The 24576-nt window shown below is 38.0% G+C and overlaps 2 protein-coding genes across 2 annotated transcripts; one reads left to right on the top strand and one right to left on the bottom strand.

Moving 5' to 3' along the window:
* Positions 1–3533: 3533 nt before the first annotated feature.
* Positions 3534–9546, bottom strand: LOC139737336 (osteopetrosis-associated transmembrane protein 1-like). The gene is made up of 7 exons (XM_071648014.1): positions 9082–9546; positions 7794–7896; positions 6527–6627; positions 5700–5705; positions 5527–5649; positions 4657–4819; positions 3534–3672 (listed from the first exon to the last, which is right to left on the bottom strand). Exons 1-7 carry the CDS (start codon positions 9460–9462, stop codon positions 3599–3601), a joined length of 951 nt encoding a protein of 316 aa, XP_071504115.1. The 5' UTR covers positions 9463–9546; the 3' UTR covers positions 3534–3598.
* Positions 9547–11195: 1649 nt separating this feature from the next.
* LOC139737317 (ribosome production factor 2 homolog) lies at positions 11196–23489 on the top strand. Its single transcript, XM_071647989.1, has 8 exons — positions 11196–11286; positions 15138–15308; positions 15999–16120; positions 16890–16966; positions 17599–17698; positions 20104–20206; positions 21273–21417; positions 23283–23489. Exons 1-8 carry the CDS (start codon positions 11273–11275, stop codon positions 23487–23489), a joined length of 939 nt encoding a protein of 312 aa, XP_071504090.1. The 5' UTR covers positions 11196–11272.
* Positions 23490–24576: the final 1087 nt, after the last annotated feature.

Below are 24576 nucleotides of genomic sequence, written 5' to 3'. Positions count from 1 at the left end.
ACCTTGTACACAGTCATGAAAATAAAGAGTCAATGTGCATGAACATATTTTTAAAGAAAGTGTGATGAACATTTATTGCTTTTATGGAGTTAACTCTTTTCACACATATGGGGAGGGGGTACAGTGTACTCCCGTTATAACGAACGTGGTTATTACAGAATTCTTGTTACAACAAAATCAAAATAAGGACTCTCTACACATTACTCTGTTCGGTTATAACAAAATTTTGATATAACAAAAGAAAACTGCAGGTCCCAAGGATTTCGGTATAACAGCAGTGCACTGTAGTGACATACTTTGCAAATAGTCTTTGCAAGTAGCCTCTGCCTCTAAAAGTGTTATCCTCCTATTTCAAGAAAGACATTTTGAACAGATACAGTGGAACAAAATTGAAAATTTATCTTAAAAGGTAGACACAGAGACTTTAAAAAGATGCCCATGGGCAATGAATAATGATCATCTTCTTTACATTAGTGTGATGTAATCGGATAAATCTTGAAGGTGAAATAAATGTTGACAAATTGAGTGCCATCAAACAGTGTAAAATTTGCTTTGATATAAATAATAGGATAAAGTTATGGAAGTTTTTAATTTTCAGTGGTACATGTACATGTATTACTACATGTATCATACATCTCACTTAGATGACATGTTACAGTATGTGCACCATACATTTTGCAGCATTATAATTTTCAGGAATTTTTTGTGACACATGTATTTGCAAAAGTAATGACTCACAAAATATTACCTCCTGTCACATGAATGTAGTTTATCCAAGGTGGGAAAATGTAATACAGCTGTATTTCACTTCAAAAATACACATGTAATACATGAACTTATTTCATCAGAGAGGTTCAAGATCCAAAACCAGTTCAGTGGTACATGTACATGTATTACTACATGTATCATACATCTCACTTAGATGACATGTTACAGTATGTGCACCATACATTTTGCAGCATTATAATTTTCAGGAATTTTTTGTGACACATGTATTTGCAAAAGTAATGACTCACAAAATATTACCTCCTGTCACATGAATGTAGTTTATCCAAGGTGGGAAAATGTAATACAGCTGTATTTCACTTCAAAAATACACATGTAATACATGAACTTATTTCATCAGAGAGGTTCAAGATCCAAAACCACCCACAAAATTGGCAATGTTATACTTACTCCAAAATAGATCTGTACACAGCATCTCCTCTGTAAAGTCTATTTTAGGCCTTGACACGGTCATGAAATTTTCTCTTTTGTTGTCTTTTTTTAAGAAGTAAACAAATGGCATCCACCATGTGAACACATTGTAAGACTTGTAATAAATTCTTCTGATGGTTTTAAAGGTTAAGGGTTGCAGTTTCTATTTCATCAACCGAAAATGATTTTGGAACAGTGCTGCCTAAAGTTGCTACAAACTATTGGGGGAGATGTGTGAGTATGACATCATTTTGTCTTCTATGCATGTGCAGTTACTAGAGATACATTGTATTACACGTTTTCTGAAAACATGCTAAGGCTAACAATTCCAAAATTTTTTTTATTACCGTACCACGTATAGTATCAAAGTGTTGAATTGCGAACATATTACTGTGGAAAGAAAACATGAAACGTGTGAATTCCAATACTGTCTTCATTTTATGTTAAATTTTAATAGAACTGGTAGTAGTTCTGTTTGATGATGTAAAATTGTAAAGGGGCATTTCATATCCAAGATTTTGTGCACATAAACTGGCACTTTAAAGATGATTTCCTGTCCTAGACAGGTGGCAATCAGTACATAGTAAACCATAAAGCTGTGTGATCTTGATCATTGTGAGGAGATGATATTAAGAATTACTACCGCAGACGGGATGGGAAATTCCCCTTTTGATGACAAGTACATGTATGTATCATCTTTGGCTCCACCACGTTTTTTAATGCCAGCATGCTGTCCATCCATTCCACTGTGATCATGGGGCATTCTTCAACATGCATCAGAATCAACAGATTTCTGCTCATTTTGACTTCAACATAATACAATGTAGAACAAATAAACTATCTTTCCTCAGAGTAGTACAATGTATAAATTACAATTACATGCACCAATTACATAATATACAATTCTGTTGTAAATATAGAATTTATTTTATTTGCACTGTAACAAGCATTAAGTCAAAATGTACAGGACACTTTGCAATGCCTTACTTGTAATTGCTCCATTTCATTTTTTTTTGCTTCATTTTTCCCCTCCAAATCATAATGCTATCACTCCAGATATAGACAGAGTTCTCTCACACAAATCAAATGGCAATAGTCCTAATTCCTTGGTCTTTTGTGAAAGCTCTGAATTGGAAGCACTTTGATATGACAGATGTCAAGAAAAACCTGAAGATTCACCGACATTAGTTATACTCACTGACTGAAACTGCTTGGTACATGTTCAAAATGACAGAGATCTAATTATGCAGCAAATGTCCAATGTGCTATGGAGAGGGGGGGGGGGGTACATACTCTGAGGTGATTCTCACAATATTTAGAGGTCCTGTAAACCTAGACTTTTTACCTGTTTTTGAAAAAAAATGATTTTATGCAATATTGCAGTGGTGACAAAACAGTGCAATTTGTCAAGTTTAATTTTGTCTGTTTTTTGGGGTACACAGAAACACGTGTGGGCTGTGAAATACACATGAAATGAATTAGGACATTCATGGTATTGGTGTACACGTTTCCACAATGGTTTACTGCAAATTCTTCTAGCATTCAGTGTTTCCAATAGAGGCCATGTGTAAAAGATCTTAATTCAATTCAATTCAGATCAGCCAACTTTTGATCTGTATGTGTCTTTTTTTCCTGTTTTGTTTTTTGTTTTTGTTTGTTTTTGTTTTCAAAGTGGGAGTTGGGGAGCTGGGAAGAATGGGCACAATATATTTGAGCAGACTTTACCTCAAAATTTTACCTCAGCAAAGACAATGAAAACAAAGCTACCGATTTTTACCAAAGACAATGAAATCAAAGCTACCGATCAGTGACAAATTAATAACAGTTTTATCAGCATTGAAGAAATTTGACAAATTGACTGTAGGAAAAAGGAAATACAGTCATAGCATATAACCAAGTACAGAGGAACATTGAAGGAGGAATTGCATTTCAGTACACTCTCATAGTTTTTGCTTCTTCTCCATCTTATATAAAATATATCTCACCCTCTCTTGCTCTGAGTGTCATGTGTACAGGATGAGCTGTGTAAAGAGGTGGACATATTATATCGTGGAGTTTGTGTGATAACGACAGACAATGCCCCACACAAATTGCATCTTCAAATAGGAACCCTTGACAAGCGTCATAAGGGCTGGAGTGTGGCGTTTGAAGGTACTACAGGGAACCATAACAACGGGCTCGCTTACATAGAGGTACTGCTTTTACCCAGGTGAATTTGGCTGTCCCGATTTTCCATTACTGCATGTAGCTGGTCACTTTTTTAGTATATTTACGAGGAGGGACTGGTTATAAGCAGGCAAGATTGGTAACCTTCTCACAAGGTTTTCCTGCATATGTTTACCCTCCACAAGCCGTACTCGATGCACCGATGAAGCGCTGTCAATTTGGGATGAAGAAGGCTTCAGCGCAAAGAATCTGTTGTCCCTGCGAATAACCTGTCCGACGCTGTCAAACCTCTTCTTTGCCGTCTGCTTTCTGCAATGTAAAGAGTAAGACATGAATTGCAGATTGCACCCATTTTGGAGAAAAGGATGAAGTAGAGATCATCTACTGTATGTCCCCCCAATAAATTACGACAGGACCCTCCGCAATGGTAACTTTAGAAATAGTGAATCAAATCAAATAGAATTTCAGGGTATGAAACTATAACTTGTTACCCACATCTTACTGAAAACCTCATCCGATCTGCTTCAGTGGTCAAAGAGAAATGAGGAGTTTTGTAGAGCATGTCAGGAATCCCTTCCCTCCAAGCCCTGTCCATTATGTTCACCATTATCCACTACCAAGAGCATCCATGAGTGCTAAATTTGGAAGAATCAGACCCATGACATGCTTTACAAAGATCCACATAATTTCTCTGTGACAACTTAACCAAATTGAATGGGGTTTTCTGGAAAATATAGCTCAGATGTTAAATTTCGAGACCCTGAAGTAGTATTTAGACAGTCTAATCATCATACTGGAAGTTTTCAATGCAAAAGCTGATTGTATTTTTTTTTTTGACAAACTGTACAGAATGTAATCTTGGCTATAAAAAAGGTCTGTTTCCAATGGGTAGATATCTGCTATTACTATGTATTACTCTCAACAATGAGTCAGCTACTGTAAAACAAGAAATATTTGGGGCATGAAATTTTCATGAACTGGAACGATGGCCTTTTTTGTGGCATGAAATTTTTATGAATTGCCACTGGCACACAATGCATCATAGTGTAGACAAGAACTTTTGCATGCATTTACTTTTTTAGCTAATTTTGGCTCTAGAGAAATTTTTTTAATGAAAATGTATGCGATATACCTATCTCTGCAATGCACACAGACTTTAAGTTGATCCTACTTATTTAAGCTCTCTTTTAGAATGTCATTTATCAAGATTGATAGCACGCTACAAATTTCAATACCTGAAATGAAAGCATATGCTAGGAAAGGAAAGGGAAAACTGAGAGTGAATTAACTCACTTTTGACCAGCTTCTGCTCTTTCTTGGTGCCGTGTATCTTGGCCGTCATATAGAAGAAGAGCGGGAGGATGCAGATGAAGACGCTTAAAGTCGTCACGAAGGTGAAATTTCTCTCTCTCCAGGTGCAGCCGCTGCTCTTCCACTGCATACGAGTCCGATTCATCTGGGCATACCATTAAATAAAATAATAATAATAATAATAATAATAATAATAATAAAGCGGAAAAAAAAAAATCAAAATGCTGTGCCAATCCAAATGCAGACTGGCTTCAATCGATAGAGTGAAATCAAAGTTACACTTACACGATGGTCAATTTCATCAATTATCCAACATAGAATGATAGAATTACAAATTGCTGATGATTTTGTAAAGGATGACGATAATAACAGTAAAAGTGAATTAATAGTAGCAGTGACAGTCATAGCCGTAATTGCCATAATAATAATAATAATAATACATGTAATAATAATAATAACAATACATGTAATAATAATAATAATGATGATGATAATGATAATAATGATGATAATAATAATATTTATTATTCTAATTATCATTATTATTATCATTATTATTATTATTGTTATTATTATTATTATTATTATCATCATTATTATTATTATCATTATTAGCAACAACAATAACAATTTTCATATACATAATTGTACTTCCAGGGGCAACAAATCATAACTCTCGCTTGTTTATGACATTGTTCAGAGCATGAATTCCAAGTCATTTTACAGATATCACATGAGCATAAATTGAAATGCATTTGATGCAGGAACTGTAAAGAGGAGGGTGGGGTACATAGATTCTTGGTCCAATGAGTCTGAATCTTTTCTTAAAATGAGAGAGAAAACATATCTTACCAAGTCAATTATGTCCATGCACAGCCCATTTTCTGGAATGCTATTGTACACATGATTCAGGGCCTTGTATTGCTCACTACAGTTTTGGCATATGGTGTTATTATCCTCAGGACCAGGTACATGCTGTAGAAGATAAGACAGTTAACTGTGAATGCATTTGCAATACCACAAACTGCACACTACTCTTTACCCTTTATCCCAAATATAACCGTCCATAATCTGAAAAAAAAAAAAAAATAATTCTGTGATCATGTTACAAGCTTCATTAATCATACTGCCACAGTGACAAATGCAATAGAGTCAAATTGCTTTAAAAAAAAAAGAAGTTTGTTTCAAAATGTTTATGAACCTGCATTTTGGACTGGCAAACATCTTTGATAACATCATTAAAAACAAAAAACAAAAACAAAAAATGAAAAGACATCACACTGACATATTTGATGACCACAAGTCACACCATATTTCAACCTGCAAGTCCTGGAGACATGTATTTGCCAGACATAATCATTGAATTATCATTGAACTGGGTGCCTCTGAATTAGATGGAACTATCTAAAACCATCAAATCTATACAATTCAAAAATAAATTAACAAAAATGGGTAGATTTTATAGGTACTTTTATATTCTTAAATGAGTTGCCAATCTGAAAATCAGTAAATAAACTCTGAATAAGATGACGGATTACTAGTATACAGTACTCAAATGAAATATAATTTTTTCACTCTACCTTATTGAACACTAGCAAGTAATAGTAACAATGATAACAAGAGCATACAGCATGACATCACAGAAATATATATACATGTACATATATATATATTTTTTTTAAAATAATTAATATTTATTTATTTATTCTATTTACTTTTTTATGGGGGGGAGGGACTTGGTGGTGAAAGCAAGATATACAGTGCATTTTGAAATCAGAGAATGAAACTATCATTCCATGCCACTCTGGCAATTCCTTCATGATTGTTGTTTTGCATTTCCATGACAACTCACTCCGCCAAATGCAATGAAGCAGTCGATGGTCTCATTGTAGTGCCTGAGGAACTGCACCGTGCTATTGCTCGCCTCGAAATGTGAAGATGTGCTGTAACAATCTGCAATGTTCAATAGAAACCATGGAGGCATTGTTACCCATTGTCCCACATCTTGAGTAACAAAAGAAACATTGCATGCATACACGATATGAAGAGCAGCTTCTCATAAAATAGAGCTTATTTGCAAGCACATTTCTGAAGCATTTCTAAGTGTATCAAGCTGCTGTGTACTGTATAAGCTGTTATTTTCGCAAGAGTTTGATTTTCGTGAATTTCGCGAATCTTAGTTGGACCTCGATTCTAACAACACGCGAAAATGTCATCATACGCTAGCTATTGTAGTAAGTGCGCTTGTGAAGGCCTCTGTGTAAATTTGCGAAAACAACATCTCGCGAAAATGTCCGTGACCTCCTCATTCGCGAAAATATCTGTACGCGAAAGTAACAGCGTATACAGCATTCAGACAATGAAATGAGTTTTCTGGCCCTCTGCAAATGGCATTTCATACAACAGCCGAGTCATAAGCTCCATGCATGTCAATCAAATATGTAACTCTCAATATGCTTAATGTTGGTATTAAATGTCGGTATGTAAAAGGGTACTTTACAAGTCAAGCTGACTTGTAGTTTACAAAGGCACTCCTAAAATCAAGCAAATTTCAATTGGAAACAGATTACAGGTTTTTGATGAGGGACATAGGGCAAGAGGACAGAATATTCTTCAGCCTTAACACACAGACATTACAGAACTAAACTTGCACTACAATATTAGTCTGTTGTCAACTGGGTAGAAACCATGCCAAGTGTGATCTCTGGGAGTTTTCCATAAATATATGTGGTACGTGGTAGAGTACCTTTAACCCTAATCAGGTTGGGCATTATTGTGCTATAGCAGGGGGGTTCCCCCCCCCCCCCCCCCCAACGAAATCCATGAATTTCTAAATACAACGTGATGCATAAATTAGTACAGAGCCTATTATATACACTCATTACAGCCATGGGAATTAAGGGTCTTTTTTTTTGTGGAAAAACTTACTACAACAATTATGGTTTAACACGCAGATTTCACCCCAGCCTTTGTAGACTGAATTTGTGCAACATTGCTATCCTAATCTACCTAATGTACAGCTAGTGCAGCAACCTGCTGTATCAGATCTACCAGTCTGCATCATTGACTGAGATGCAATCACTGTTACAATCATACAAGTTTCATACCAGTATACTTACTCTCACACAGACCAACATCCCACAGTGACTGCAAGAATGTGTGTGTCTGTGTAACAATTTGTAGGGTGTCTGACACAAGGATGTCCTCCTTGCACTCATCATCCTAACAAAAGACAAATTGGCGAAAGAAAAGGTTATAGATAAGAAATAGAATAAAAATCACCAGAGAACGTATGGATGCTCACAACTACAAATTTCCTTTCAGGGCAAATATTCAAGGGAATAATTCATTGAGCAGATCAAATGTACAAATTAGAAACTCAAGCAGGCATTATGATTTGATTTCCTACAATAAATCAAGTAGATATTTGTTTGTTGTTGTCATCATTGTCATTTTTTAAGTATCAGCTAACTTACATGTATCATTACAGTACACTAGGCTACCTGTGCTTATGATTAAAATATCTACAAACTATCTTTTCCAGCAACTTTTGTGAATGAGGTGTGACACATTGTGGGAGTCAGGCACCTTTGAATGTTTCTACAGATAAATGGCACTATGTAATACCGATGTGTTGGCTCAGTAAGTAGAGCGGCTGCCTCACAATCGGGAGGTCGTGGGTTCAAACCCCGGCCGCGACATACCAAAAGACGTTAAAAGATGGGAGTTGCTGCTACCTTGTTTGCCGTTCAACAGTTAAAAAGGTTAGAGCAACGTCGATCTGGCGCTGCTCAGCGGCTGCCGGGCCCACGATCAATTGGGCAAAAAGAATTTCCATTTTCGGACAATAAAATTTGGAGTTTATATCCAAATTGAAATGCCGTTTCTTCATCATCATTATTACACTCTTTGCCAACATATTGACTGAAAAAGAGAGACTAGCCCTACATAGAAACATGCACTGTGGATTTTAATTTTTGGCAATGGTGACATGATGACCGTCAATATTTCACATGAAAACAACTCAATGGAGTGATCTTACAAGTTGTATGAAGATATAGTACGACACATTAAAAACTGGACAAAGGCCATTTCAATCTGACCAAAACATTAGAGTCATTCGCCTTAATGTCTGATCAACAAACTTATTTGCACTATGCTGAACAGCATGTAGTACATTACAAAAGTACTACACATTAGATATCAAAATGTATAAGAAGTGTGCCACAGCATTGTATTTGTAGTAATTACATCATTGTACATAGCTTTGTCATAGCTGGTGTAATGCATATTCTGTATCTTGCATATAAGAAATACCAGGTACCTATCTAGTGATATAAAAACAACCCCTAATGATTTCACTGACACAGTGATTAACACACATCCATGCAGTATTGATTGGTTTACCTTGTTAATCATATCCCACGCATAGTGCACATTTTTGAACTCTCTCACGCACTTCTCGCAGATGCGAACAGGTTTAGCTCTTTTAACAGCACACTCTAGGAATGCCGACGATGCTTCGCTGTAGTTTTTGAGGAGGGTGTCTCTGTGCTGACATTTGGCAAAGGCGTCGTCCCCTGCACCCTCGCCACGATCTGATTCAGAGAAGCTATACTGGAGTGCCACACGCCTTTGCTGATTGTAAGCATGTTCTCTTCCGTTCAAGTCAGCGCCATTAGTGGAGCCCACTTCTGTCATGAAGTCGGCTTTAGCCAGGAGAAACGTCAAGCACAGGACACTCTTGAACAAAAAATCCCTGAAAAGCATGTGTTGAAGTGCCGCCATTTCAACGAGCAAGGTAACAGATCTAGATCTATGTCTTGGCAAGTTTCTTCATCTGTCGAGAGACACATGTACGATGTCAACCCTCAGCACAGCAATCCCTTGTTGTCTTGAATGCGTTGAGTAAGTGCTACACTGGACCTGGGAATCATGACTACAAAATTATAATAACAATAGCAAATCAAAATAACATATCAATCATTACATATGACTGACCAAACTGGATCAATGTCTCTATGACTACAAAATGATAATAACATTAACAAATCATAATACCATATCAATCATGAGATATTGCAAATAAAAATGGATTAACGTCTCTATGCACAATGAAGGAAGGAAAATACAGAAATAAAGGCAAGTAGTCTTATACACATAAAAAAAAAGAGAGAAAAGGGAACCAAATGAAAAGTTCAACATACAGTGCAGATCCTCATCCATTATCAAGTTAAAGAAATATGTAAAAAAAAAACAAAAAAACTAAAGCCTGCTGGAGATGCCTATAGCCATAGGCTATAGGTAGTTTGTTCCATAACTCTGCAGCTGCCACTTGTAAAGATCTTGCTCTACAAAAATAAAACAAAATAATAATAATAATAATAATAGTTGTCAGTATTGTGCACGGGGGTGGCTAAAGAATGAAGATTGAAGAATAGAGAATGAAGGTTTCTTGCTGGACGAGCGATCTTGTTATGACATGTAGATAAACAGGGCCTAGAATTTGCAAGCACATGAACACCAGTGTTAAAATCTTGAAGTTAATTTCTGCTTGCCTGGCACTGGCAGCCAATGCAATTTTCTGAAGACTGGATGGATATTACATTACATTTTATTTAACAATACGTCGAGCATGAATAAGCTAGCCTGGAGCCGCAGTTTTGCATTAGAAAATAAATTTAGTGATCGAAAGAAACTGGGCCAAAAGCTGATCCTTATTGCGGGATATTCTGCAGTTATGCCCAGTGCCCTCTTTAATAACCCAAGGATAACTAATCTAGCTTATTTTTACAATTCTAACAAGAAGTATTAGACAACATCTGAGTTGTCCAACTCCCTCTCCTATCCCCCCCCCGCCACCCCCCCCCCCCCCGCCACCCCCCCCCCGTCTCTCTCCCTCTCTCTCTCAGTGCTTTCTGACTCTGTAAACTCTGTCCCTGCTCTGATTTCATCTAAAATTCTATTTACACTTTACATTAATTACACTACAGTATGAAAGAATTAAGAATACATCTTACGTCAAACTTCCGACGGATTACAAAGTTTCAGTGGCCGATTAGAAGAGATTTTATGGTCAAAATCATGTGAATAGACGGAACATCATATTAAACACGGATCGCGGAGTCCAAATAAGCGAAGAGACTTCGTATTGTAGATGGGTCGACTTGTAAGTTGTATCCGCATCCGGTTGAAATTGTACTTTCATGATGTTTTGAGTGGATCGCGATAACGTGACCCGCAAAATGTCATGTGACAATGTTTAGCCTAATTAAAGTCGTTTTATTATGAGAATACTCTCAAGTGACAAGAAAATTACCATTTGTGAACGTAAAAATGATAATTGTATCTAATCAAACTTACTAGTAATCAAAAAAAAAAAATTATGCAAAATTATTAAAGTACTTATTTTTTTTAATTAAAGTTACGTGATCATAAATAAAAACAGCTTTGGAAAAGGGCAAGTATAGTAAATGTGCTGACCTTTCAACCCACTGCACAGCACAACACGTGGGAAGCTAAGTGCAGTGACCGTACTTTCAATCGAACAACCAGAAGGCCTGTACTCCGAGAGAAATTTCCCGCCACTGACTAGAAGATGCAGCGAATAGTGTCAGTATTAAAATTTTGAAAATCTGTCATTAATGTGCTTTATTCTTGCGGTAAAATGTACATTGGCGATTTGTATGAACTGTTGATGTGCACACGTAGGTAGACAGTACAGTCCCACATACTCATTGTAGCGTTAGTTGTACGTAACGTTGTTTAGATAATGTTAGAGGCTAGCGCTGGTATAACCGCTCCAGCTCCACCAGCGACCCCAACACGTAATGTTTACGTGTTACTGGCTACAGCGCCCCGGGGGCGTGTTTTTTTAGACGGCACAGATTGGGGAAACTAAAAATCTATCGGGGACCCTATCCCTAAACCTAACCTTAATCCTAATCCTAACCCTAACCATCAAACCCTAACCCTAACCTAACTGCGACAGCCGCCACACCGTGTGGCGGCTGCGCCGTGCTCCCATAAAAGATCTTCATGTTGAACAAACGGGTGCCTTTGCAGCGCTATATTTCCTTAATTTTTCAACAGAAACTACTAGGAATACTTACATGGGTCGATGAACACGATGAAACCTAAATGACTATCATCGGCGACTGTTTGATGCATTTCATTGCTTGTGATGCACAAAATGATGTCTTATAAGCAGCTCACCGATGTTCACAGAATTCACAATCACTTGCACAAGCGCACAGAATACTTGAACTATAACATAAGCGAAACTGCGGGGAAGCCGCCAGGACCGCGCCTGGCGGCGCGGTCTCCGGGGCTAACCCTAACCCTAACCCTAACCCTAACCCCAACCCTAACCCTAACCCTAACCATAACCATAACCAAAAACCCTAACCCAACGTTTTTCCCATAGGTTTAACACGCGCCATGCCCCAATCTGTGCCGTCTTAAAAAAAACGCGCCCCGGGGTTAGCGCTAGGAGAGCTAGAGTATGTTCAGTCAACGTGGCTTTACTCTAGTCTAGCTAGCTTAGCAAGGGCTGGAGGGGGAGGGACCGGACCCAGCCCCGGCAACATGTCAGTAATTTACTTAGCATTTGAGCTATCGCGAAAAGCTATCTCCGCGACGTTTCATGACTTTTTTCTTTCGAGTCTCCCGCATCTTTTGACACCCAATTTGTGATGCCCGGGCGCACGTTTCTGAAGTTGCGCATAAATATGTACGTGCATGTCAGACCAAAAATTGCTCAAAAATGTGAAATCGTGTACAATTTCAATGCAAACTGTAGCTGTGTTTACAGGCAAATTTCATAAAAGCATGGTTATTTTGGGGTTTTATTGATTAAAATCAATTCATAAGATATTTTTTTGTTCGGAACAATGTCGCGGACAAACTTCATCCAAAAACAACGAAAAACATAAAGTCGAAAAAACAGAGAAATACATAAGAAATTCAATAAACAATAAAAAACTTTTAAAAATTTTCTTATTGCACAATTTTTTTGTCTTACATTTGCTAAGGACACTTAAAAGAATTTGTACACAAAAATGTGCCTGTTGTGAGCTTTATTTTAGTGATTTATACCAAATTGTCTAATTTCATGCATCATTATGCATAGATTAGCATAATTTAGCAAAAATGATAATGCACTTGTCAATGTAATGACTCACCCCACTACCCCCGGACATGGGTGCGTCATTTCCTCGTTTGGTCCGTCAAATTTGTGACCCAGGTGTTCGTCATTTTACCAGCTTTGTCCGTCAAATTTTTGACCGAGGGGTGCGTCAAAATCCCATCATTGTCGGTCAAAACTATGACCGAGGGGTGCGTCATGGTACGTCACTTGGCTATGGAAAATAACACGCATTATTTTGAACCTAGGGGTGCGTCATGGTACGTTACTTGGCTATGGAAAACTGCACGCAGTTTTGCACGCTACCGGTCCCTGATGCGTCCCGGATACACGTACCGCGAGTGAAATTACAGTGAGCGCTTTCCCGCGGCAAGTGAAAATCAAAGTCGGGAAGCGTTTTGGAATAAGAGGAAAAAATGCTTGCCAGAATCTGGCAAGCAAAGAATTTAAAAGCCACCCTTTCTCCTTACATTTTCCCTCCAACAAACCCATGAAATCATGCATACTCAATCTCAAACCAGGGACTGTTCAGCGATGTAACAACTTAGTTCAATCTTTCCTGTCGAAACGGCAGCAGAAGAACTGCCTGCCGCATGCCATTTTCTGCTCGCGGGATAGCCCGACCAGCTGGCCAGACGCGCGCGTGACGCTGTTAGCTGTGCGAATCTCTACGTACCGCGACTAGGCTGTAGCTACGCAGTACTCGAGCGGGAATATGAATGCCGTGGCGTGGTGTGTACCTACCTGCGCTGCAGCAGTATGCATCCACCGCACTAGCAATGGCCGCGCACACTCAGCGCATTCTGCACACATGTGATTGTCATACTATGGATTGCATGCTCAGAATACATACTACTGTACGGAATATCGTAGCGCGATAGCAGCAGCGTGATGTACGGTGAATGACAATACGGTGCTTACATGGTAAGGGAAACTTGCCGAAACTTTTACAAATTATGTGCACGAACCAAAAGAAAATGAAATTGCTTGAATAAAACGTATGCAAAAATCGTTTCAGTATTTACGGGGGTGCGTCAAATGTACCGAGGATGTCCGTCAAAAAAGTGACCGAGGTGTGCGTCACTTTCAACGTGTTGTCCGTCAAAAAAGTGACTGTGGTGTTCGTCACTTGCAGCGTTATGTCCGTCAAAAAAGTGACTGTGGTGTCCGTCAAAAACCCTGTGTGGTCAGTCAAAAAATGACCATGACGCACCCATGTCCTGGGGTAGTGGGGTGCGTCATTACATTGACAAGTGCATAATTTTCAAAAAAATCAACTTCATGGTACTTTAGATTACATCATAGGCAACGTGTGTGCAAAATTTCGTCGCTATGGCGCGGTCAACGGCCAAGATCTGGAGGGGGGGGGGGCCTAGGAGGCCCCCCCCGGCTCTATCATCTACCTAAATAGCCCGGCCTAGTTAGGGTTAATGCATAAAACTCATTAAAAGTGTCTTCTACCCAACTTTGGACACTCAAATGGTAGTGTGTTTAGGTTAAAAAATATTTTGGGTGAGATTAGTACATGTTTGAAAATCATTAAACGGGAGAAAAACTTGTCTTAGGCCCCTCCTGATTATAAATTTTAGCAGTGACCACTGTACATTTGCATACATGTATTGAATGCCAATGGTTTTCCTTGGAAGTATGGGGTCAAAGGTCAGGTATAAAATCTAAGATTATAGTATTTACTGCTGAAATTGCACTTTTCTCCATATCCTGTACAGTTGTAAATTAATAATTTTATACATTAATTAAGCAAAGTTTATACATGCATCGCTGCAAAATGATTTCAAATGATTTTGTTGGGAAAGATTTGTTCCAAAGGGTCAAAGGTCTGTTCAGTTGGTTAAAACAATTGTCACACATTTTCAACATGTACTGTAGACCTATTGGGACAATATTGTGACATAGGCAATGGCATACCAGTCACCTCAGTGACTATTGACATTTCCAGTCTTTATTTGCTTTCTTCTACTTCATGTATTTTTATCATTTAAAGGTCTTTAAGAATTACTTTGAAGACTCAAATACAGTGTGTTATTTTTATTGTGCAATAGTTTGATATTCAAGATATATAATGTGTAAAAAAAATCCTGTTATGTAGCCTTCTTGGCAGTAAAGATATGTGATTTACAATATCAATAATTAGTATCTAGCACTACTGTATATTAGAAATGGATAGCCTGCTTTAAATTCGAGTTAACCATATTTTTGCAGCATTGAATGAATGAATGAATAATCCTTGCGGTGTTCAATTTATACCTTGAGTGTTTGTTTATTTGTTTTTTTGTTTTTTTGTCCTTTGAAATATCAGAAAGCCAAAGAATCAGCGCGTGAAGAGGGCGCTTGAGAAGCGGGAGCCAAAGCTGATTGAGAACAACAAGACGTCCCTCTTCATTCGGGGCGGACACACCAGCGAGAGGATTACCGCTGTCCTCACTGAGCTCCACATGCTGAGGAAGCCTCATAGCCAGATATTCAGGAGGTGTGTAGACACGACTGTAACCATGTGGCGAAGAATTGTTGCTGCATGGAGAGAATCTATGTGAATAATCATGAAATTTAAATAACATGAACATTTTTAAGGGAGATGATAGGAGTATGTGAAAAGCTTACTCTCATTCATCATTTCATAGTCAAGTAAAGTCTGCAGTTTAGATTCGCTGAGCATGACAAATTTAAATGTATGAATGTTTCCAATTTTACATTGGTCAGGAATAGCTTTCACTTCTTTAAATAGGTCTGGGAGAACCATTGTTTGTTGCCAGCTGATAAAGTTGGAGTTTGTTGCCAGTTATACTATGAAAGTGATTTCTTTTCTTTATTTCTATTCATTTTTTCATGAGAACAGGTACAGCCTTTGCTGGCAAGCCTCTATCTTGTCCTCCAAATGCTATCCAGAATGTGTCAAAATACCATGAATTGGATGTTAATACTAGACAATCACAGGTCTAATATTGAGAAACGACATGAAAGACAATCTTTGAAAAGCCTTGATACAATGCAATTGCAATATGTTTGTGCACCTGGCAGTCTAAATGAAATTCATGAAATTTTCTGATTGTGGCATTTGTGGTACGTGATACTTCCTTTGGCAGTTAAAGTCAGTCTATGTTGTGTTAGGCTTATTGTGTAAATGAAGTGCAAATTTATCCTTGATATTGTATCTTCACAGAAAAAACATCATGCGACCGTTTGATGACCAAACGTCACTGGAATTCATGGCCCAAAAGAATGATTCTTCGCTGTTTGCGTTCGGCTCTCACTCCAAGAAGAGACCAAATAACCTTGTCCTAGGTAAATGGCTGATAAAAAGAATAGATGTAAACATCAATGTGAAAGCAGTCATTTTAAGGCAACATGACCATGATACACTGCAAGTAAAATTAGACACACAAGAATATTGATATGATCATAAAGTTGCCATGTCAACTGGAATTTGATTTGCTATTACCACATGTGGCATTTAACATGGCGGGGGGGTTCATAAAGCTTTGCTAAAGTTACGAACGACTTAAGAACGACTGGTGATCAGTTCTTGTGCTGAATTATGGAAATTCTGATAAGTATAGCACATCAGAACTGATCGCCAGTCATTCTTAAGTTGTTTGTAACTTTTAAGAACAGCTTTATGAAACACCCCCCCCCCCCGTAAAGATTTTCCAGCAAGCCCCCAGAAAACCAATGTCATTTACACATGATGTACATGTGACATAAACTTGCATGTAGATAGACTGAGCTGTCCTCATGCAGTGAGCTTTTGCTGTTTGTGTTCATGAGTCGTACACTGCTTCAAAAAATGCTACACAAATAATATTTTGTATAGCAGTAATACCGTATAAAAAATGCATAGCACATTGCTATGCAATACCAGGAAATTTATTCCCTGCGTATGCATGTGATCAGATGTTGCTTTGCTTATCTGCACCTAAGAAACTGTGATAAGTTATTTTTTGTTGTTGGTCCCTTGTGCATGAATGTCTTCTAATTTTCATGCAGAATCTTATGAAAATAAGTTTTGCCACAAAACTTACTCTCTTCCATTCTCTCACACCCTCACTTTCAGGTCGCATGTTTGACTACCATACGTTAGATATGGTGGAGTTTGGAGTAGAAAACTTCAAATCAATGCATGAATTCAAGGTGAGTGTATGCATCCTGCGTTTGCACTGGCCCAAGGTTTGGTTATTCTTCAACCTTATAGACTGTATTGTTCATGTAATCGTAATGTCATGAAAGTAGTTTTTCTTATCAGACTTTGTAATTAATAGACTGCTGCGCTGCATGTTATCTCCTTTTTTGCAAATTACATTTGTAATATAGCTTTATGTGAAGAAAAGACATTCAAGAAATATGAAAAAGAAGTGAGTCAGGCTATTGAATTGCCTGACATTAACGTGTCAGCTGTTTCATCTACTACATACGCCAAACATTTTGTGAGGTTTCTATTTTTCACGAATTTCAGGAGTCGGGTGCTATTTGCGAAATTAAAGACACGCGAAAATGTTGGCTCTTATCCTGATATGAATGTGACATACATGTATACATTTCTCCATTTAGTACACGGCTCCACGATCGCGAATTTAACCACTCGCGAAATCGCCGGGAAGTCCCGATTCGCAAAAATTTAGACTCGCTAAATATATGCCGTATACAGTGTCTGCTTTGTTTTAAACTTCTTGAAGTGATATATACTTAACATATCTGGGGATCCACATGGAAACAGGTAAACTTTTTATGAATCCCATATCTTTCTCCTTTTTCTTGTTTTCCAGACGCCAAAATGCACAACAGGGACTAAGCCCTGCTTGATATTCACAGGAGAGGCATTTGAAAATGATCCTGATTTACAAAGACTCAAGAGCCTGCTAATAGGTATGTGCAAGGAGGTTTTATACATGGAGTTCCAACTGGCTGTAATCATTCAAGCAGTTGTCAGATTTCTATTGATGTACAAAAGAATTCCACAGGTGCACTTGCGCCTTTGATGATCGATGTTCGACGCCGCCATCGTGCTGAACAATCTGAAGATTCATTTTGAACGTTTTCATAATGTTGGCCATATTTTGCTTATTTATTCATTAAATGAAATGAAATTTCACTTAATGATAAAGCATGTAAAACAAAAGTCAATCCCATCCAAAAATTTGTGCAAAAGTGTAAATCAGAGCTGTATCATGTGAAAATGTTTAAAACTGTACCATCCTGGAAAGCTGGTTTTATCACTTTTCTGCTTAATTTCCACAAATGAAACTAATATGGAATAATCTTCAAGTATAATTCTTTATTGATAGATATATCAGATTAGTGCCCGGGTATGCCCAGTTGAGTTATTTTCATCTGTATTTCAGCATTTTTTGCTCAATTTCTATTCGCTCATCCTCGTGTCTGTACCATGTACCCTTTATAAAAAGGGACAGCGAAAAGTAATTATCGTCATAAAGACATATCTTTCATTGAGAGTGACGAGTCGTGATGCAATGCCGCGTGAATCAATTGTCATACTATCTGTAAGGCAGCTCCAGTTTAGCACATACAATGTACTTCAAATATTTCTTAGTGGCTGCATCAAACATGGATCAAAGGGAATAACAATGTTGTTACTCCATCTCTTGAACCTCCTTGGTATTTGGTATCGATATATGATGTAATAATGGTATATTCCCCTTTCCTTTCTGAAGAATAGACATTTGTGAAGATTTGTAAATATAAAGAAAAGAGGAAATGAACTTGATTGTAATTTATGTATTCTTGCAAATCAGATTTGGCTATGAAAGACCCAATGAATTAATCTGTACAGCAATTGATTGTGCAGTTGCATTTACCTGGTACTATATGGTACAAGATGTAGATGTTATTTCTTCACTGAGTATTGCTTCACTCTTCCGCATTGAATCTTATTGCATGTGATTTTTGTAATGTCTAAAATGAGCAAAGGAAACAAAAACCCAAATATATGTGTGTATTGAGTGAAGACAGCAATAGTAGTAGAACACATCAGTTAAAGTTTGAGGAAAATTGGACAATGGAATAAAAAGTGTCAGAATTTTTAAAGTTTCATTGCCGTCGTCACTGGATAAGAAGACTGCTACAGTTCATGACTTCATTCTGGACATCATAAAGAAAATTTACAGAAAAATTCAACATATTTCTTTCTTTTCTAGCATAATGAAAGAGCAATTGATTAGCCTTTTCAGAAGGCAGAGGGAATAATATTGCCCTGAACATATGTCAGTAATAAATCAATGGAATGTGTACTTTTCATGAAAACTAAAATTTTGTGGAATTTCTTTATATATTTTCTGTATATTGTTGTCCAGAATGACATCATGAGCTGTAGTAGTCTTCTTATCCAGTGATGATGGCACTGAAACTGTAAAATTTCATGACTTTTGAATCGATAGTTTGATTTTCTTCAAACTTTCACTGATGTGTTCTACTAATGTTGCTGCTTTTACTATTCCATATATTATGATATATATATTTGGGTCTCACGGAACTCCAAAAGTGTTCCATGAAACAAGCATGCTCTGGGCAGTGGTAGATGTATGAATTTTTCCTCTCACCCTACACTCACCTGTCACATATCGGAGCCATGCCATTATCATTGGTATCATGTAGCTCTGGCATGCCAGTGAAAAGTAGGGTCAGGGCTGAGTGATGACGAGTGTGCGGCAAACATGAAGGGGAAGAAAATCATGCTTGAAAATGTCAAGAGTGCTGTGCAGAATGTCAAGGGGTACATTTGTACACCCCTCTTCCAAGGCCCAACCAAACTGTAGGCCCCATTTGCTTGTCTGACATTGGCTCTGCCTTTGCTGTATAGCTACATACAAGTTTAGGGACCTTCATTTGCCATTCAACAGACAGGCACTGTAAATTAGGCTCATTATGCAGTGAAATGAGAACATGTGTGATATGATTTATTAAATCCCAACACCTAGTGAGTATTTCAATTTACTTGCCAAATTATCTGTTGGACCACTTTCGTATCAGGTATTCATATAAACAATGATGAAATTTATATATATATATATATTTTTTTTTTGGTCATAAACAGTATTGTAGAAGCTATATCACAAACCAAACTGTGACATACCTTGTATTAAAATTCTTACACTATACATCTTTAGATGAAATATGGGGGAAATGTGGATGACTTGAAGGGCAGCTATTATTTTTCCTCATTTAGCACACTTTTTATAGGACAAGGGGGGGGGGGGGGGTATAGATGATGAGTAATAGCAAACATTTATGTGATTGTTTTCATTCTGATTCAGATTTCTTCCGGGGCCCCGTCGTGGAAGCGGTGCGGCTGGCCGGTTTGGAGCACGTTCTCAACTTCACGGCGATTGATGGCAAGATTCTGATCCGCAGCTACAAGTGAGTTACTAGTCCGTTGCCACACACCCAAAATTATTCGTTTTGGAAATAAATTTGTGCAACGTAATGCAAAAATTATTTATTCCTGTGTGTGGACAAATTTGTTAGCTCCTATCAAACACATTGTGATGCAAAAATGGGTCAAGCTTGATATCTTTTTTTTAAACTCTTGCAATAATTTGCCCTATGTGGCATGCGTGAACGGCACGCAAGAAACCATATTTTTTTAAACCGGCCATACAAGGTCTACCCAGGATCACACTCCAGGTTGTCATTTAGGCTTGTGCAGTCAAGAGAATCAGAGCACTTATATTTGCAGCTGAATGACAGTCACAAATATAGTTGATTTTAAAAAAAATGTTTGCATCTTGATACAAATCCAGTATCTCCTGTGTGTGAATATGGCTTTTGTGCATGGGGCAACAGAGGAAGAGACATCACATTTTTTTTTCTTGCTGTATTTACCTTTCAGTATCATATCCATACACTCATTTGCAACAATAAACTATGCAGGGATGTACAAATAAAGGAAAAACAGAACAAAATGTACTGATATCACTTACTTAATGAGCTATTTATAAACTGAAATGGCATGTTCTCAGTTTTAGTCAATTAATTTGATTTGTAGAGCATGGAACAAAGAAGAATATATCCACCTGTTTGATTCTATATGTAGGAAGTATCAAACCACATATTTCAAGAAAACGAGAGTAATAATAACAATAATAATAATAATAATAATAATAATAATAATAATAATAATAATAATAATAATAATAATAATAATAATGATAATAATAATAATGATAATAATAATAATAATAATAATAATAATAATAATAATAATAATAATAATAATAATAATAATAATAATAATAATAATAATAGATGTTTTTAGAGCACCTTTTCCACTGGAGACAAAGCGCTAGACTAAAGGACCAGAGTAAAGGAAGAATTGTTATCTGTCGAAATTCTTTTGGAAATTACAAAGAGCAAATCAGTTGCTGAGAATTCACTTTTAAAAATTGTTGCTATGAGTCACTCCTGTCTCTATTGCTGTCGTTAGAGTCGTCCTGAAGAAGTCCGGAACGAGAACGCCCAGGGTGGAGCTGGCAGAAATCGGTCCGTCATTGGACCTGGTCAAGAGAAGGACCCGACTTGCCACACATGACCTCTTCAAGAGGGCATGCAAGAAGCCCAAAGCCCTCAAGGTACGTGTGGTTCTCTCTTATATAGCTTATATTATCACCGTTAGTTTTTATGGATGTTGTACTAGAAGGTAGTCAACTGTAGATGCAAAGTCATGCAGAAATACTAACTGTTATTTGTTTTTGCAGTATTTTCGTACTGTATTTTGCCAAGAATACTGCAGGTCTCATGGAAAATACTGTTCATTCCTCCCAAATTGTGCTGCTACACATCTATTGCGAGAAATGTAAAAATACTGTTTTTGTCGAGCCCACCGGAGGTGAGGGGAGACTTAGGGATCGCCTGCGGCGTCTGTCCGTCCGTTGTCCGTCTGTCCGTCCGTCGTCTGTCCGTCGTCTGTCCGTAATGCTATAAAAACTTGAATAACTCTGTACTCTGGGCTTCAATTTAAATCAAACTTGGAGGGAAGAGTGGTCATACAAAGTTTTACCTTTTATAAAGTATGAAGGTCACCTCAAGGTTAAAGGTCACAGGCAGGGGTCAATGAACTTTTAGGGCCCAATGTTAAGTGTTTAGGGCGCGTTTCAATTATGGGCCATAACTTTTGATCTGTAAGTGTATTTGTGACTAAACTTGGATGGGAGATGTACCTTGGGGATTTGATGGTCACCACAAGGTCAAAGGTCACAGGCAGGGGTCGATGAACTTTTAGGGCCCAATGTTAATTTTTTAGGGCGCGTTTCGATTATGGGTCATAACTTTTGATCCATAAATCCGTTTGTGACTTAACTTGGGTGATAGATGTCCCTTGGGGAGTTAATGGTCACCACAGGGTCAAAGGTCACAGACCGGGGTCAATGAACTTTTAGGGCCCAATGTTAAGTTTTTAGGGCACGTTTCGATTATGGATATAACTTTTGATCCATAAATCCATTTGTGACTAAACTTGGGTGATAGATGTCCCTCGGGGAGTTGATGGTCACCACAAGGTCAAAGGTCACAGGCAGGGGTCAATGAACTTTTAGGGCCCAATGTTAAGTTTTTAGGGCGCGTTTTGATTATGGATCATAACTTTTGATCCGTAAGTCTATTTGTGACCAAACTTGGATGGTAGATGTACCTTGGGGAGTTGATGGTCATTACAAGGTCAAAGGTCACAGACAGGGGTCAATGAACTTTTAGGGCCCAATGTTAAGTTTTTAGGGCGCATTTTGATTATGGGTGATAACTTTTGATCTTTAAGTCTATTTGTGACCAAACTTGGATGGTAGATGTACCTTGGGGAGTTGATGGTCACAAGGTCAAAGGTCACAGGCAGGGGTCAATGAACTTTTAGGGCCCAATGTACTGTGCATTTAATTATGACTTCTAACTTTTGATCCATAGATCCATTTGTGAACAAAATTTTAAAAAAGTGTACATTTGTGGGCGAGACACATTACGGCACTTGCCTTGTTCTACCAAAAGTATGCCTTTCAGCCCTCAGAATACTGCAGTGCTGTATACTATGTTGACATCTCTGTAGTCATGTCATCATCAAATATCTATTGCTTGAAATGTTCTTGTGTTGATATTGAGTTTCTCCATTCCTACAGTGCACTCCCATTATAACAAACACAGTTATATCGAAATTCCGGTTACAACAAAGTAAAAATTCAGGCTGTAAAATTATCCGTTCTTTGTTAGTGATTGTTTATTTGTTCGCTTATGACGAAATTTCGATACAGCAAAAGAAAATTGCCGGTCCCAAGGACTTCCGTTATAACGGGAGTCCACTGTTCCTGTAATACAGGATCGTGAATTAAATCACTCGCAAATATTTTCATCCAATTGGGATATGTAAAAAATTCGACTTGCAAAATATATGTTGTATACAGTATCTTGTATTTAGATGCTTTGGTCTTCTCTACCCAAACTATTTTTTCAGCCCAAGAAGAAGAAGAACATCAGCCAAGACGTTTTCAAGACCATGCACGGACGGGTGCACATGGAGAAACAGGACTTAGGGAAGCTGCAGATCAGAAAGATGAAGGCGCTGAAGCGGAGGAAAGGGGAGGAGAGCCAGACGACAGAAGGAGGGGGAGGTTCAGCGGGAGAGGAGGGAGCTGGTGGAAAGAGGGCGCGAACTGCATAAGCGGACTGAACGTGGCGAGCATGTGCACAGAAGAACAATCGTGCTGTGGATATACAATTTTGCGCATTGTGCCGAGAAAAGAAGACGGGATGTTCCGGCTATAGCATGAATTGTGGACTTGCGGTTAAATATAAAGATGTTTATGGCATTGTTGGCAGGCAAGGTTTGTTGTTTGACCGACACATGCACCTGCACTCCCAGAACTTTGCAGATGGTACTTGTCTCTTATCGACAGACTGGGCTTGATGTAGAACATATGCCACGGCGTTTATTGGAAATATACTCTGGCCCATTTTTTTCTTCTTCCAAAGCTGCTTTTACAGCCAAGTCAGTCTCTCTTTGCTGTAGTACCCATATTTAGCGCTGTCATGCATCATTGGAGTGCTGCTAAAGTCTGGTTTGTGCAACCAAGACTGTACTCTTCAAAGCCATGTCTTGATGCTAACGACAGATACATACATATATGTGGACACATGGGACTACACATTTTGTGTGTTATAACTTTGATATCTCTCTGAAAAATGATGACTGCATCAAATATATAGAGGACTTCAAATATGCTTCAATGATTATTTTAGTGGGGCAGATATGTGACGGCAGCCATATTGGAATTCGAAATGGCGTCTGACCCCATGGTCAGATCTTTTGGATCCGACAATTTTTTAAATCAGTGCCCCACTGTACCCCTATATGCATAATTTCATACTTTCCGCCGAATGTGAGCATCTCGACCAATTTTTACTACATATCTGCCCCACTATTTTAGATGCCCTCAGTCAAGGGAGACATGGCAATACATGTACAGGTATATGCAGACCTTGAAATACAAATTGTAGCCACTCTTAGTTTGGTTAAATGTCCACTTGAGCGTTGGAGTAAAGACTGTGTGGGCTTACCAGTGCCTTCCCAACATTGGTGTACAAAATAATGTTATGTGTTTCGGTTCCTGCAATGTTGAGAAGCAAAACACAAAGAATGACACTCTGAAAGCAAGTAGTCAATGGACACAAGCAACTGAGTAAGAAGCCTTTGTTCTGTTTTGATGTGAACGAGGGAAAATACCCTAAGGAGGGTTTTTTTTTTTTAA

Source organism: Diadema antillarum, unplaced genomic scaffold, assembly GCF_040938485.1.
Source record: "Diadema antillarum isolate AM-2024a unplaced genomic scaffold, OU_Dant_1.0 seq00000689_RagTag, whole genome shotgun sequence".
NCBI classification, from domain to species: Eukaryota; Metazoa; Echinodermata; class Echinoidea; order Diadematoida; family Diadematidae; genus Diadema; species Diadema antillarum.
This window is presented reverse-complemented; position numbering and strand designations above follow the sequence as displayed.